Here is a 16777-nt window from a genome sequence, read left to right on the forward strand (position 1 = left end):
AATCCCTTGTATTCTTTTGGCAATTTTATTTTTACTTGAGCTAATTTGACTGGGTTTCTATTCTTTGCAATCAGTGATCTTTGGCTAAAATATTTCTCAGTAAGAATTTTTTCGTTGTTTGATTTTGGTAAGAGGAAATGGTCTTGTAGGAGATTTGTTCTAACAAAACAACTATGTAGTACAAGCTTCAGAACTCCAATATCCTTTATATTATGAATTTTATATTCTACACTAACCAAACAATCATTATCACTAGGCATAAGTAATATTCTATTCTTCTTCCTCTCATCCTTTTCTGTTTCTGTGGTATATCTACCTCTTATCTCCATACTACAAGGAAAAGAAATAATGGTTTTTTGGTATACAAAGAAAAAGCATGCTTTAGAGCCAAAATGTAACATAGTCTTCTTATCTGATATATGTAATTTCCTCTGCACTGAAGCCTAAGAAGGGCATTTGTTGGGAGGCGCCTGGGTGGCTCAGTTTTTATCATGATCCCAGGATCCTAGGATTGAGCCCCGCATCTGGCTCCCTGCTCAGCAGAAAGCCTGCTTCTCCCTCTTCCGCTCCCCTGCTTGTGTTCCCTCTCCTGCTGTTCCTCTCTCTGTGTTAAAAATACATAAATAAAATCTTGAAAAAACAAAAAAATTTAAAAAGAAGGGCATCTAGTGTCATAGCACTGATTAATCCAGTTAAGTACTCTGATTTAACAGCAGTCCTCAATGACATTTTATAGGAAATATCGTTGTCACCCATGGTGTCATGGTATGAACATTCATATTTTACCTCAAACATCATTTCTGGTTTAAGTTACCTTCTCTTGGGGTAGAGAGTTCTGTAAGAATTCTACCTATTGTCTGAAATTAGACTTTATTTTATTTATTCTTAAACTACTTTTTTCAGATACCAATGAAAGATCCGTAATTCTAAGATTTGGTGAACACGTTCTTGAACACCTTGTTCAACATCTAACTTTGAACAGAGAGCGCTCAGTTCTCTTTTCAGATAGATAAGAATCATCCTGTTGTTACTTGGAAGAACTCTATCCCTCTAAATATTATTTCTCTTTGTTCTTGAGATCTAGTAGTTTAACTGCGCGGGTTTATTAGTACATAAACACGGTTGTGATTGTCCCCATTCATTTATGTTCAACCAAATGATCTATTGAATTAATTCAAAAATTACCTTGTATCACCTCTAAAAGTCCTTTCTCTGGTCTTTTTTAATCTTTTAGAAATTCCACTGATATGAATAAAGTTAATTATTTTAATAATCAAGGCTGAAATTTGTTTCTGAAAATAAAAAAATATTTGTACTTACTTTGTGACTCATTTTGGATAGCATCTGTTATATCCTGAATTTTGGGTGATATCCTCAGATGTAGGTACTTCAATTTATAAGGTCTTCAGGAGCAAATTGAAATTTGCTCATTTTTATTTATCTATCAATATACCATTTAAGAAATTAAAGGAGGAATTTTTTTACATTTTATTTATTTTATTTTTCTTCAGTGTTCCAGCACTCATTGTTATGCACCATACCCAGTGGGCCATGCAATACATGCCCTCCATAATACCCACCTAACCCTCAGGCTCACCTAACCCCCCACACTTCTCCCCTCCAAAACCCTCAGTTTGTTTCTCAGAGTCCACAGTCTTCCGTGGTTTGTCTCCCACTCCAATTTCCCCCAACTCACTTCTCTTCTCCATCTCCCTATGTCCCCTTTGTTATTCTTTATGCTCCACAAGTAAGTGAAACCATATGATAATTGATTCTCTGCTTGACTTATTTCACTCAGCATAATCTCTTCCAGTCCCGTCCATGTTGCTACAAGAGTTGGGTTTTCATCCTTTCTGATGGAGGCATAACATTCCACTGTATATATGGACCATATCTTCTTTATCCACTCAACTGTTGAAGGGCATCTTGGCTCTTTCCACAGTTTGGATATTGTGGCCATTGCTGCTATGAACATTGGGGTTCAGATGACCCTTCTTTTCACTACATCTGTATCTTTGGGGTAAATGCCCAGTAGTGCAATTGCAGCGTCATAGGGAAGCTCTATTTTTAATTTCTTAAGGAATCTCCACACTGTTTTCGAAAGTGGCTGTGCCAACTTGTATTCCCACCAACAGTGCAAGAGGATTCCTCTTTTCCCGAAATATTTTTTAAAAACAGACATATTTTAGACTGCAAAATATCTTTGCTTTAATGTTTAATAGTTGAAAATAAGTATGTAAATAGATGTTAAGAGTGTTTTACCTATTTAATAAATCTCTTTATGATAACTGCTTTTTTAGATTCTTTGTTCTGAAGTAGGCTGTTTCTCTTTCATGAAAGGGCTATTGTATAATTATTAGGAAATAAGACTGTCAAAGATTGACTAATTCATATTCTCTTTACAATCAAATTGTAAAGTATTAATAATCCTTAACAATGAGCTTTAAGTTGACTTAAAAACACCCTAATTATTTCATAAAAATAATTTAAATTTGAGATAATGTGTCTTTAGGTATTTTTGTTTCTTCAGGGATCTCATTATGAACCCAAAATGACAATGAATTGAGTTGTTTTGTTTAGCCATGATCTAGCTGCTTCATATGTGTACATGTGATCGGTGTTTGAAGCTTGTCCTTAATATTAAATTCCTTGATCTAGTGCCTGCTGTAGAAAGAGATCTGGACCTTACCTATTGGTTGTTACCTTACTCATACCTGGAGCCCCACCCCTCCCTCCTTTTTAAAAAAATTCCATGTAGAGTCACTTTTGCTTTCTGTGGAACTTTAAGGTAATGGAGTAAGGTGGTATAAAACTTCAAATTGTGGAATCAGAATGTCTGACTGCTACCTGGGTGACCTTGAGCAAGTTACTTAAATTCATCTATAAATTGAGGATAACAGAGTACTCACTTCATAAGACTTTGTGGATTATTTGGGATAATATATGGAAAAGATTTAGTGTATTACCTGGCATGTAGTTGGTGCTCAATAAATGTTAGCCTTTAATTAAAGTTGCTGACAGGGGCTATTTTAGAAATGGTTTAGTAGACAAGATGTTTGTTTGATTAGCAATTTGTAGAGTGCTTTAGCATGGTAATACTACACTCAATTTTGTTGTCTTTCTCCTAATATCTCACAAGAATCTTAACTGTTTTGTTAGGATTTTCTTCTTCCAACATGACTATATTTTCATTTTCTTCCCTCAGGGAATAGCCAGAATTTCTAGTTGTAATTCTTACGTTTTAGGGGATTAGGATTGACCTATACCCTATTATCAGGAAACTCAAATTAGGCCTTCCTGATTTTACATTTGAATGCTAATTTAGCAGAAAAAATCACAAGGAACTGTAAATCCAGCATGAAACTTTGCATTCTTAACTCCAACTAAGTGTTAATTACAAAGGCTGCTATAGAATTCCCCCAAAGCAAAAGGGAACACAGCATGCCAACTGACAGCTATCCTGTGAGATCCCGTGGGCCAACAATAGACTCTACTCAGTCATCTCTTTGAGGAATCCTCAAGGGATAAAATACTATTATTATGAAGGTCGTTCCTCCTGCCTTTATCTTTCAAGGAGAGTGACTTGGAGTGAAGGTGTAAGAGGAATATGAAAGTGGAATTGTGATTTTTTTTTTTTTTTTTTTTAATGAGAATGGGGGAAAGAGAGTTTGGGATTTGGCTCTTTAATAATTTGATGAAATTAACCCTTATCTTTATTTCTGTTTTCCGTTCCTTTGTTTTCTTGTTTTCTTCCCCAAGAGAAAAGCTGTTCTAAAATTCTTTGGGATCCCTTGGATTAGAAGGAGTTTCTAAGTTAAAAAAAAGTACTAAATTATTTAAATAAAAAACAAAAAACCAGAACACTCTTCCAAATCTCTACATGGAGTTATAGGGCCAATGCAGTGTGACTCATCAGAGAAACTATTGGCACTGTCCCATTTATGAGCAAGCTGTCTGTGGACTGTCTGGAATCTTGGCAAAGTAACATATATGTATATAAAAGTTAAATGACTAAATTTGTTTCAGAAACATGCGGAATGACTGCAGGGAGCCTTCTGTTCAATGGCATGAAGCAAAAAATCTCTTTGGTCTTTTTTCTTTTGACACTATCCTGCCTGCCTTATCCTGAACTGCATAACTCACTAAGATATTACATATTTTCCATTAGCCATTCTTTTAGTCCCATATCCAGTCTGTCAGAATAACATTGAGGTCGGTGAACCATGAGCCTCGTTGCCTTTGCAAGGCATTTCTGTACTAGTAAAAGCAGAAAATACCTCATAAGAATGCTGTACAGTCATTCCCATAGTGTGATATGCTAATTCTTAAGAATGTTGCTAACACTGCACTTTGTTTCATATGATTGAATTTAGAACTTTTACTCAATTGGTTGAAGGCTTCAAACTGGCAGTAATAACAGTCTTTTGAGTTGTTGCATAAGTAGAGCAGTGATGGAATTCATATGGCAGGCGACAGTTGCTCATTCAAGTTCAAGAAGAAATCTCTATCAGCCGCAGTGGTTGAAACAACAAAAAGAAAGTAGCCCAGCTGTTCACTTTTTAATAGTGTATCTTTCCTCCATATTATAAATGAGAACAGAGCTCAGTCATTAAATGAAGATATAACTATTAAGGTCATCATTGTTAAAAATCCCGAAGAATATACCTCATATTTATGTGATTTTTTTTTTTTTTTTAATGTCCATCTTACTCTGTCCCAAGTAAAATCAAGAAAATTCCCCCGTGCCTCTAGAGGTCTCACCACAGCTAGTTAGCTTTCAGCCTTGATCTCCTTTTACTCGTACCTCCCATAACAAGTCTCAGAGAGTTAAGTAAGAATTTAAGCAGTCATATTTGGCCACAAAGTGTTGAAGAATATAAATCCAAGAAGTCCAGAAAGTCTTTGTAGATATAATTTAAGCATACAAATTCTCTGCTGTGATACATATTACTAGTTTAGACAATTTACTGTCATTCTGTGCTTTCAGTGTAGGACAGAATTTTGGTCAAGTCAGTTTAGTGATAATAAGATATCAGAACTTCCAGAGAGCCAGAGTCCCTACTCTTCAGTTTGAACATTTGTTGAATATTTTGAAAAGATAAAAGCTGCTCATTGCTCTATTGCCTATGATAAACAGTGTGATAAGATTTACTTTGGGTGTACATCTTCTATCTCCTTATACCTAGTATATTTGGGAGTATATCTTTGGCTCACTGAAATTGGGAACTTTGATTACTTTTCAAAGAATATGATATTTTGGCACATAATCTCTTCCTTGACCAAACTCTAGCTAGGTTCTTGAGAATTGTTCAGCAGAATTGATCCCAGGGTAAAGAAGTAACATTTTCTGAGAATTACTATGTGTCAGGCATTGTGGTCAGCTTTCTCCATGTAATAGCTCATCCTTAAAATAACTCGATGAATAAGATACTATAATTAATCCCATTTTACAGATGAATAAGGTACTATTATCAATGCCGTTTTCCAGAGGAAGAAATAGGGGTGAAGTTAAATGTAGCTTACCCAAAGTCACACAATTGTTAAGTGAGAATTTGAACATGAATTTTTGTCATTCCAAAGCCCATACTCATAATCACTATGCACTGTAGTGAAGGTACTGTACGAATAGGCATTTGCTTTACAGTACTTGTTTGATGTCTCTCCCCTGGCCCAGCCTCAGCAGTGGACACAGTCTTTGGAAAGGCTCTTGGGTATGATGGCATTTACCAGCTATAGCCATTCAAGGCAACCCCTAGAAAGGGAATTAAAACCTCATTCTACCCATCTGTACCTATTTGAGGAAAGTCTGGACATATGTGGGCATTGAAGGAAATTGCCTTAGGAGTCTTGAGACCAGAAAGCAGATTGCTTTTTGGTTCAGAATTGCCAAAGTGTTGCTTATAATCCCCTCCTCCTCCCAAGTGAAATTTAAGTTCGAGGTAGTGATGTCTTATTGGAGATTTTTCCCATCTGGCAACCCTATTCCAAACCTCTTTATTTTGACCAGCCTGGCTGTATGAATTCTGTCTTCAGAGGATTTTCTCCTCTAAGTTCTGTTTCTCTCACAAGTCAGAGTGATACAGTCACTGAGTAGCAACTGAGAAAAGAAAACAGTAAATGGAGAAGAAATCTCATGGACTAGAACCCCAAATCTTTGAAACATTTTTCACCATAGCAGAATCTGTTCGTTCATGGTAGATGTTAAGATCGTTCTATTAAATCTACTAATGATTTATAATTCTAATTGGCTAATTCCAGGGCTAGTGTCTCTGTCTTATGGTACATGGAATGATAACAGAGTAATGCTTTTAAAAATAGGGTTGCTATGAATTGAGCAGCAGGGAAGAGGGCTTCTCTGGAGATACTTGCCTGCAGCTGTGGAGATGTTCCCTGTCAAAGAGCAATCTACTACTGGCAGAGGGCTCTAAGTATACTAACAAGCCTATGGAGTCTTCCCTGCCTTTAGCAAAGAGAATGACCTTATAAAACAGAATTAGCAACAAGAAGAGGTAGTCTTGAAAATGAGTCTCTGAAATAATGAATAATGACCATATCAGTTCAAGTTGAACTAGGCAGTCAATTATCTAATACCTAGGCTAGTTTGCTGTGATTCTTTCCAAATGCATAGTGCTGACTTTTGTATGTCAGGAGGTTAATGCAGTGCTGCTTTTTTTTCCCCCCAACACTAAATAAAGTCTTATTTGATTGATCAAAAGGGGACATACTTAAGTGCTTTGAAATATATATATAGGTTCCAGAAAGCAGAATGTAATGTAAGTAATGTAGTAAACACTAGAGGTTAATCCTGGCCTTTTTGTTAGCTTTATTACCTTTGAGAAATTCACTTATCCTCTCTAGCTTATTTCCTCTGTAAAATGAAGGAGTTTAAGTAAAAATGTATTTCCCAAACTATGAACCTACCACAGATTACTGGAGGTTAAAAGGCATTTCAGATAATTTCCTGATAAAAGATTAAAATAAACATTGAATCACATAGTTGAGAAAGTTGCTTTTTCAGTCTTTCTAATTATGTCAGAAAAATTCTCAATTTGGTATCAAGATATCTTTAATAGTTCTTTAACACTGGATAATTGTTTAGGGGTAGAGATGGGTAGGAACAAGTACTGGGAATCTTCCATTCCTCAAGAGTTTCGATAGAAGAAAAAAGAATTCTGTTACTTCAAGGGGAAAGTACTGAAGTTGCTTCTTTTGTTTACTTCATTTCCCTTCCACTTGGAAGGAAAGTAGTGTACAACTAGTAAGTTTAGGAAAAGGAACCAAACATGTGAGGCACAGCCATTTCTGGCTTCTCTCGTGGTACAGCCCCCTCTCAGAAGGCATGTTCCTCCTCCTCCCCTGGGTAAGAGGCTATGGTTGACAGACTCTACATAAGGCTGGGGGGAAACTATTAGGAAACCCAAAAGCCCAAAAATCCAAAACAAAGAACCACATTCTGTAGTTTATCCTTATTAGTAATCAAGCTGGTATTTTAATTGCTATTTTATTCTTCTCTGTCTTTCATTTGGTTTCAAACTCTTAGGCGATATAAGGGAAAAAGCAATTATACCCCTTTAATGTCGCTGATAATCTCCTTTTTAAACAGAAATCTGGCTTGGGCTCAGAGCCCTCCATAGGGAATAGTATCTATATAGAATTTAATACTATGGTTTTGTTTTCAGTGAAGTTGGCATCTATAAAATAAAACCATGGAGGTTTTAAAATGAATTTTTAAAACATTAAACAGTACAGACAATGCATAGATATGGTGAAAATTATAAAGTTCATATATAAATGACTGAAGTTTAGAAAACACTGAACAAAATTATCTCTAGGATCTGTTCCAGATTTAAGTTCTTTTGGATATGTATACCAGTAGAATAAAAAATGTTAGGTGGTAAACCAAGTTAAAAAAGGAAACTTCTAACATAACATGTACTGTGTTATTTTCATTTATTTTGAAATATATCATTATTGAGGGAGCTAAACTTTTATTTTTTATATGAATGAAAATGGTATTGATATGAAAATGATAAATCTGTAATATTGTACTAGGCAGTTGAGTATTGATATCGTTTTAATAGTGTGGGTTTTGGTGACAGTATTTTGTTTTGTTTATTTTTCTCTTACTGAAAGCAGTCAGTTCTGGGAGAGGATTTTGAACTAGAAATCTTGGAAAGTAAGAGCTGTGTTGTCATTGTATACTCTGCCTCATACAGTGTTTGGAATATAGCAGTGTTCAATAAATATTTGAACAACTGAATGAATGAATGAATGAATGAACAAAGAATCAACAAAAATAAACTGAATTCTCTGTCCTGAAGGTATAAGCATAGTTTTCATTTATATCTGAAAGCTATCGGTAGGACTAGCTGTAAGAAAGCTGAGGCCTTGGGGCAATCAGACAGGGTAATACTTCTATATAAGTGAAAGATGGAGCTAGTTACACAGCGCATTTAGAATAATCTTGTTAGGAAGAAATCACAAAAGGAAGGTAGCTCTATTAATTTTGCTCTTGTTTATGATCATATAGGAAAGGCTAGATTTTTCCATTCTTCCTTTTTTTTCCCCTCTCATTTATGTACTACATCTCTTATCATGTCCTGATATCAGAGAAAGCACCCCAATTTCCCTTGTCTTAGGGAAATTATTAGAGCTTAACTTAAAATGTAGTTCACTCTTTCCCCATACATTCTTTTTTTTTTTTTCCAAGATTTTATTTATTTATTTGACAGAGATCACAAGTAGGTAGAGAGGCAGACAGAGAGAATGGTGGGGGTTGGGGGGGAAAGAGGCTCCCTGCTGAGCAGAGAGCCCCATGCAGGGGCTGAGATCGTGGACCTGAGCTGAAGTCAATGGCTTAACCCACTGAACCACCCAGGTGCCCCTCCCCTTAATTACAGCTTCTTATCTGATAAGGTGCCCACCCCGACCCCCCCTTTTTTGTGTGTGTGCCCATTTCTTTCTTAACTGACACCCTAGATGAATTGCAATACTGGTGGTAAATTTCTTTTATTGCCATTTATTCGTGCAGCAAATGTCATGTTTCAAGGGCTTTGTTCTAAGAATCCTGAAATGAATCTTACATATCAGAGAGAGAATATTAACCAGACATTTTTAAATTTTTTAGTTAGACCAACTAGTTTTCTAATAATCATGCATTTGGTTTAAGTGATTACTTTCCTAGGCCATATAATTTACCTTTAAACATTTTGCATATGTGCAAAAAAAAAACCCAGAATCTGAGGACTGTGTTCTAGTGAATACATTTTAAACATATTCTAGGTTTATTCTCTATAAATGCATTCTTTTTTTAATGGTCCAGTGATTAACTGTGATTCTGAGGATAACATCTTAAGTGGAGTTATTTTATATGTTCAGGTTAATATTTTCTGTTATTGAAGTGTTAATTCAGTACATTTTATATTTGTGAAATTTCTCTGCCTGATGTCTTTGTGTCTTCTAGTTATTACTATGTGGTCTTCAATATGTGAACTCAACTCTAAAGTCACTGGCTTATCCCATTTTGGGATGTTCATCTCATTGCATTATAAAATTGATAGAATGGCAATAATAGTAGTGATATGTAGAAATTGGATTCTGAAACTACTCATCTTCAAAAATTAGCATCTAGTCTCTGTTCTAACTTTAAATTAATATCTAGGTAAACAATCAACATAGATTATATTGTTATCATAATTGAAAATATAAAGACAATTGGGCCAAAAAAAAAAGACCAGAATTACCTTTTTCTTTTCTTTAAAAGATATAAGTGCTTGATTTATAATTATAATCTTTAAGTATCTCTAGAATCTTTATCCTATATCATGAAAGTAATGCAAGAGCCATTTGCTGTAATGACAATCTGGAAGTTTTGAGAACACTTTATTGTCTAGTTCAAAAACAATTAAAAAAAAAAACAGAACTTTGCCTCGCTGGCTGTGTTCACCAGCTGTATGGCTATTCTCTGATTAGATAGTTTGAGTGCTGGATGCGTCCTTATCTGGGGTATAAGGTGTTCATATGGCAGCTATGTTATGACAGGGAAAAAAGAAAAAACACCATGGAGTTGAGAGGCAGACCAGCCTAAATGTGAAATTTAACTCTGTCACTTCTGTGCTAGTACCTTGGGCAAGTGAATAACTGCCTCTGGAAAGAGAGAATTTTAATACTGCTTTAGAGTGGCTGTGAGGTTGAAAGCATCCAGAGTGAGCTCTTTTTAAATGGTAGTTGTATGAGGAAAGCAGTATGGTGATGGTACGTTTTGATATTCTCACAGGTGAAGTCAAGGACAAAAATGTTCAGGTGGTTGAGCTCCCCATTGTGGACAGTCTCCATCCTCGTCCACCGTATTTACCCCTGGCCGTACCAGAAGACCTTGCAGATCGGCTCGTACGAGTCCATGGTGATCCTGCAGTGTGGTGGGTGTCCCAGTTCGTCAAATACTTGATCCGCCCACAACCTTGGCTAGAAAAGGAAATAGAAGAGGCTACCAAGAAGCTTGGCTTCAAACATCCAGTTATTGGGTAAGAATCTGACTTATTCCTCATAAAGTGATATGTGGTAGCAGAGATATGTATACTTTATACTATATTGTAAACTTTATGATATGTAGTTTAATTTTCAGAGCCCCACCCAAATACAGATGTTCCAGAGTTCCCCCTAGGTCATGAAGAGATCATTCTTCCTTTGTTCACTTAGACATCATACTTTGTTACCCTCGTTCACTTATTTATGTATTCATTCAACAAATATATTAAACCCATATTTCTGAAATTAGCTGTCTTTTCTAGGGAAGCTAGCAAAATTTTATTTTATTGAGAGTATTTTGAATGTTACACAAGTCTCATGTCTTATCCTAACAAGGCCATGAGATGAAGCTGTCACATTTATAGCTTTTCTGTTGTACTTTCTGTTAGGCTTCATTAATTACCACTAGTGATTATTTTGCATTTTTTTGATGTTCTGTTTTCTTTTCTGTCTTGGAAGCTATTTTTGAGAATAAGAGGACTATTTATAATGTAAGATAATGTTAAAATTATTACTTAAAATTATCTCTTGGCCCACTTGGGAGTTATCATGTACATATGCAATCAGTCTCATGCTTATGTTCAGGGACATGTATCTGGAAATCCTAGGACCAAGAAGAATCCAAAAAGAGCATCTTTGCTCATAAGAATGTGCTTCTGTACACAAAAATAAAAAAGTTATGGAAAGAGGAATTTTCCTGAGTCCTGGTGCCAGATTTCATACCTTGGCAAAATTTCCTTTGCCTAATGAGAAGAGTACTGGACTGAGACTTAAATGACCTGGGCAGTATGCCTGGCTTTTTCCTAATTCTGGACCAAGTAACTTATTAATGGTACTGGGCTATGATTTTTCCATCTGTAAATAGAGAAGGTAATACCTGCCTTAAAAGTGATGATATGATAAGGAGGATAAAAAGATTTTAGTTCAGTAGAAAAAATGTACTGTAAAATATTATTACCTTTCAGAGAGATTGATGCTAAAGTAATTCCTGGAAATAGACTTGTCAGCTAGGCTGTGACATTCTGTAGCTTATATTGCTTTTAATACAGTCAGCTATTGATTAATATTAATACATGTATTGATTCATTCACTTATTTGCAGAACATTTACTGAGATTAATTTTCTAAGTGGCTTCTTCTAGCTTATTACAGTCAGTCGGAAAAAAGACATACAGAGATAACATTATATGGGTAGAATGTGATATATAACCTGAGAGAAGTATAAAAAGTATCATGAGTGCTTAGGGAAGAAGAAATGTATTTCCATCTGGATCAGGAAAGTCTTCATAGATTCAATGTTTGAACAGGATCTTGAAAGATAGCAGTATAGTAATTAAATTATCAAAATACTTTCAAGTGCACTATCTCATTGATCCTATAACACAGTCCTGTGAAGTGGGCAGAGGTAACCGTTTTACAGGTAAGGAAGCTAAAGGAAAGCGTATCTCTGCCCAAAGTTCCAGAGTTCATAAAGGCAAAACCAGGACATAGACCATCTTAATTTTTCTAGAAGCTTTCTGCCATACCAGAAAGCTACCCTAATTGTCCATGCACCATTCATCATATTAAGAGTTAGCCAAATATAGAAAATTGAAGTACCACAGATAATTATTTGTACATTGAGGTAGGGTGCTGTAATGAAAGAGAAGGACACTAGAATTCAAGAATCTGGGGGTACCATCTAACTTCTACCACTAAAAATTTCTGTGACTTTGGCCAATATACTTGATCATTCTGGGTCTTCCTTGAGTGCCACTCTTTCCTCATTTAAAACTGAAAAAAAACTAAGTTAGATGGTATCTAAGGTTTCTATTCATGTAGTACTAAACAATTAGATTTTTGTGTCAAGCCAACATTCATTAATTTATTCATTGTATTTGGTGCTATTGGAAGTAAATAAAATCAGATTCCCTGCCATGAAAGAGCTTCATATGTAATACAGATGACTGTTGAACAATGCGGGGTTAGGGAGCTGACCCCTCCACCCCCTGCAGTTGAAAATCCATGTATAATTTTTGACGCCTCCAAAACTTAACTACTAATAAATAGCCTGCTGTTGGCTGGAAGCCTTACCCATAACATAAAAAGTCAATTAGCACATTTTTATGCTATGTTTATTAATATACTATACTCTTATAATAAAGTAAGCTAGAGAAAAGAAAGTGTTATTAGAAAATCATAAGAGAAAATACATTTATAGTACTGTACTATAAAAAGTCTGTGTGTAAGTGAGCCCACACAGTTCACACCCATGTTATTGAAGGGGCAACTGTAGTGAAAGGCAGGTACACAAAGAACTTCTACTTTCGTGACAATTAGGTTGAAATGTATGTTACAGAAACCAGCTTCACTTTGCCTTATGTTGTCTTTTTGTTCACTTATGTCTTCAGAACCATCAGTTTCCTTAACTGTCTGATGAAAGACTTATATTAAACTAAAATGACCTAATATCTTTCACAGGCCTAACATTCTGATTCTTCCATAAAGACCATCCATTATGCTCCTCTCTGAAATTCTTCGTTCGGGCCTAATTTCAGGAGTATTTGGAGAATTGAGTACTCTGCCACGACCTCAAATGCTCCTCTTCCTTTGATTCGTCCTCTGTTATTACAGCTCTTCTTTGTTTTCATTTTCATTCTCGTATCTCCTACCCCACATCTTCCCTTTTGTCTTAGTCTTCATATGGATAGAAGTTACTGATACCCGTTTTATTTACTTTTAAAGACGTCATTTATTCACTCACTTGAGAGAGAGTGTGCACTAGACGGGGCAGAAGGACAGGGAGGGGAGGGAGCCCGACTCAAGCTGGGGCTCTCTCTCAGGACCTTGGGATCAGGACCTGAGCCACTCAGGCACCCCTGACCCCTATTTTAAATGTTAGAGCTGAAGAAATTACATGGTGAAATCATGAGTAACAAATAGTGCTTCTTCTCATGAAGCTTCTCATTGAAATTCAGCGGAATTGTTCTTTCTATCCCACTTCATCTCTATGGATCACAGTGAGCAATTCCAGTTTCACAAGAGAAGCAGTGATTAAGCAGGATGTGGGAAGAAAAAGATGATAGGATAGCTGTTCATACAATGGTATTTACATCTGAACTATCGTCTGGAATGCAAAGGAAAGAATACCTGCAGAGACACCAGGTTAACTGCAGTGAAAATAGACCCTCGCTCCAGACTCATAATCAAAAGCTGTCCCTCGGCTTGACCTAAGGCTTGCTCCTATACTGTGACCTAAGGGGAAACAAATCTACCTTTTTCTTTTTCCCACGTATGAATAGTGGTTTAGTAATTTGCTAGGGAGGATGCAGGAAAGGCAAATTAAAGGAGAGTTTTAATTTATGAAAATAACCTCTGACCATTATTATTTTCATTACAATTACTTTGAAAGCAGTAAGATGGGAGGAAGTACTGTGGAAGTCAGCACATATTCAATGTAAATCTTTGTCCCCAATTTTACAGTTTTAGAGCTTTTTTTTTTTTTAATAGGACAGATGAGATCAGTATCTGCTTGTGTTTGATAGAGTGAAAAACAGCAAAAGGAAATTCATAATGCATCCAACGAAAGCTAGAACATTTCCATGAACTTAAAATAGTAAGAATTTTTAAAAGGTTTGCCTGCCTTGATCATGCTATAGGAAAAAGCCGTGCAGGTCTGTGTTTTCCTCAAACAACTTTCAAACCTACAAGCTGGCAATTACAGTAACTATACAGGGTATCATGAAGGAAAAGAAAAGTTGGCATCAAAATGTTATAAAAATATATTTAATATTCTGTAATAACAACTGTGAATTTTTGTATCATTTGTTGTCAAAAATCTTTTTCTTTTAAGATTTTATTTATTTATTTAAGATTTATTTTATTTATTTACAGACAGAGATCACAAGTAGGCAGAGAGACAGGCAGAGAGAGAGGGGGAAGCAGGCTCCCTGCTGAGCAGAGAGCCTGATGCGGGGCTCGATCCCAGAACCCTGGGATCATGACCTGAGCTGAAGGCAGAGGCTTAACCCACTGAGCCACCCAGGCGCCCCTGTTGTCAAAAATCTTAAAAAGTTACATCAACTTTTTTCTGGAAGGCTGGTTGGTATTTTGCTCCCTATATGGAGTGTAGCTCTGGAATCTCCCATTTATTTTACCATTATTTGTGGATACTCCAATTACTTTACAAGAAAGCATTCTTCAAAAGCTTATTTTCTAATTCTCCTTGTCTTGTGTTAACATGCCTATATATTTAGAATGTATTTGTTTGAATTTTTTAGTATTTTATTTTTTCTAATGGCAAAATAAAAGAAAAATTAATTTAAAATGTCTATGATGTCACCATAAATAAAGGTATAAAGTAGAATACCTAAAAGCATCCAGTGGATCAGAACATTATCAGCAGAATCTGACTTTTCCTTTACCCCCCAGAGTCCATGTCAGACGCACAGACAAAGTGGGAACAGAAGCAGCCTTCCATCCCATTGAGGAATACATGGTACACGTTGAAGAGCATTTTCAGCTTCTTGCTCGAAGGATGCAAGTGGATAAAAGAAGAGTATATTTGGCCACGGATGACCCGTCTTTATTAAAGGAGGCAAAAACAAAGTGAGTTAGATGAGCTAGTGATTCTAGACTGGGATTCTTTTCGGTTGGAAGGTATCCTTAATTCCCATAACTTGTGATTCTTGTTATAATATTACTACTGATTATTGGCAGTTTTTTATTCAAGCAACTGTGTACTTGTGTGACTGTTAATATAATTGAAGCATATTTGAGGAGCCGGCAAGGTATCTGAAGTCTGTTGGTGTGAAGGCAGCTGCCATCATGCTGTGACCTCTTTGTGTGTTTGGAAGAGAGAGAGCAAGCTTTCTGGTGTCTCTTCCTGTAAAGGAATAGTTCCATGAGGAGGGCCCCATTCTCATACTCATGCTTATTTAATCCTAATCATCTCCCAAAGGCCCCATTTCCAATTACTGTCACATTGGGAGTTACAGCTCAAACACAGGAATTCTAGGAGGACGAAAACATTCATCCACACGCAAACCAGCTATCTAGGACTGCTAGAAATAAAACACACCAGGTGCTTACCTTTTTGCTCTCACTATCTTCATCAGCAATTATGGGCAACTGAAACATATGTAAAATACAAGTCTGCATCTCATAAATAATTCTGGAACTTGGAAATTATATTAAAGGAAAGTAAAGAATCAGAAGATAAGTCTTACAAGTGGAGGAATAAGCACTGCTAGTATGTACTGAACAGTAACCAGCATTTATGGAGCATGCCTGCATTTCAGGCACTGTGTCAGGTACTAGGGATTCCATGAAATGCAAGATACTCCACTCTCAAGGAATTCCTGATCTCGTGGGAGAACAGATAATTTCTCTGCAGTCTAAGTAGTGCTGCTGTAGAGTTAAAGTAGGGTGTTCGGAAAATACATAAAGTACACTGATCCTAATTGGGAATCTATCACGGGCTCTGGGTGAACCTAGAATTGGCCTTTATTTACTATTAGTAAATAAAGGATGTATGTATTAAATGTGTGAAAAGTAGGGAATGAAAGAGAAGAATCTATAGTCTCATTTGGGCTCAGACACCATTTACTACAGAAATTGTCCCTGAATCCCTAAGCATCCCTCCTCTGTGCATTCCCCTGACTTAGTGTTTAGCCCTTGCTTACCTCTGTCTCCCTCGCTGGATTATAAGCACTTTAGACACAGTACCTAGCTCTAGTAACTGCCCGGTAATTATTGAATTATGTTTATTTCAATCCCATCAGTTTGAAAACATTTTATTAGCTGTTAATCACTTAAGCTATTTGACTAATTAATTTATTTCTTGGTCCACTTTTTATGTCACAAATAGGAATTGGGAAGAAAAACAAATTTAAAGTGAGGACTATAATGCGGGTATTTATCCTAATCACTGGATAGTAATCTAAATCCTGTTTCTCCCTCCTAAAAATCCAAATTAACCTGATATAAATTGCACGTTGTTGTTGTTTTTAAGGCTCCCTCTATCAGGTAGTCTTTCTCACATTCTCACTCTCTCGCACACACATATACACAAAGGACCATGGAATTCATCGGCCAACTATAAGCCAAGTTATATGCTTATAGTTAAGGGTTATATGAGCATTTGGTCACAAAGCACAATACAAAATCTCACAGATACTTTTCCAGTTTCATATCCAGACCAATTAGGAACAAAGTAGAAATAGTTCACCAAGCTCCTTCACTTTAAAACACAAGACTGAATTTGTAGTTTG

The 16777-nt window shown here is 36.1% G+C and overlaps 1 protein-coding gene across 6 annotated transcripts in view; it reads left to right on the forward strand.

Moving 5' to 3' along the window:
• Positions 1 to 16777, forward strand: part of FUT8 (fucosyltransferase 8) — a 303528-nt gene that overhangs the window by 270235 nt on the left and 16516 nt on the right. For all 6 annotated transcript variants that reach the window (XM_032344518.1, XM_032344519.1, XM_032344516.1 and 3 more), the window contains 2 exons: positions 10277 to 10523; positions 14937 to 15113. In XM_032344518.1, coding sequence (XP_032200409.1) covers positions 10277 to 10523; positions 14937 to 15113 — 424 coding nt within the window. The remainder of the gene's footprint in view (positions 1 to 10276; positions 10524 to 14936; positions 15114 to 16777) is intronic.

The sequence above is a fragment of the Mustela erminea genome, chromosome 5 (assembly GCF_009829155.1).
Source record: "Mustela erminea isolate mMusErm1 chromosome 5, mMusErm1.Pri, whole genome shotgun sequence".
NCBI lineage: Eukaryota > Metazoa > Chordata > Mammalia > Carnivora > Mustelidae > Mustela > Mustela erminea.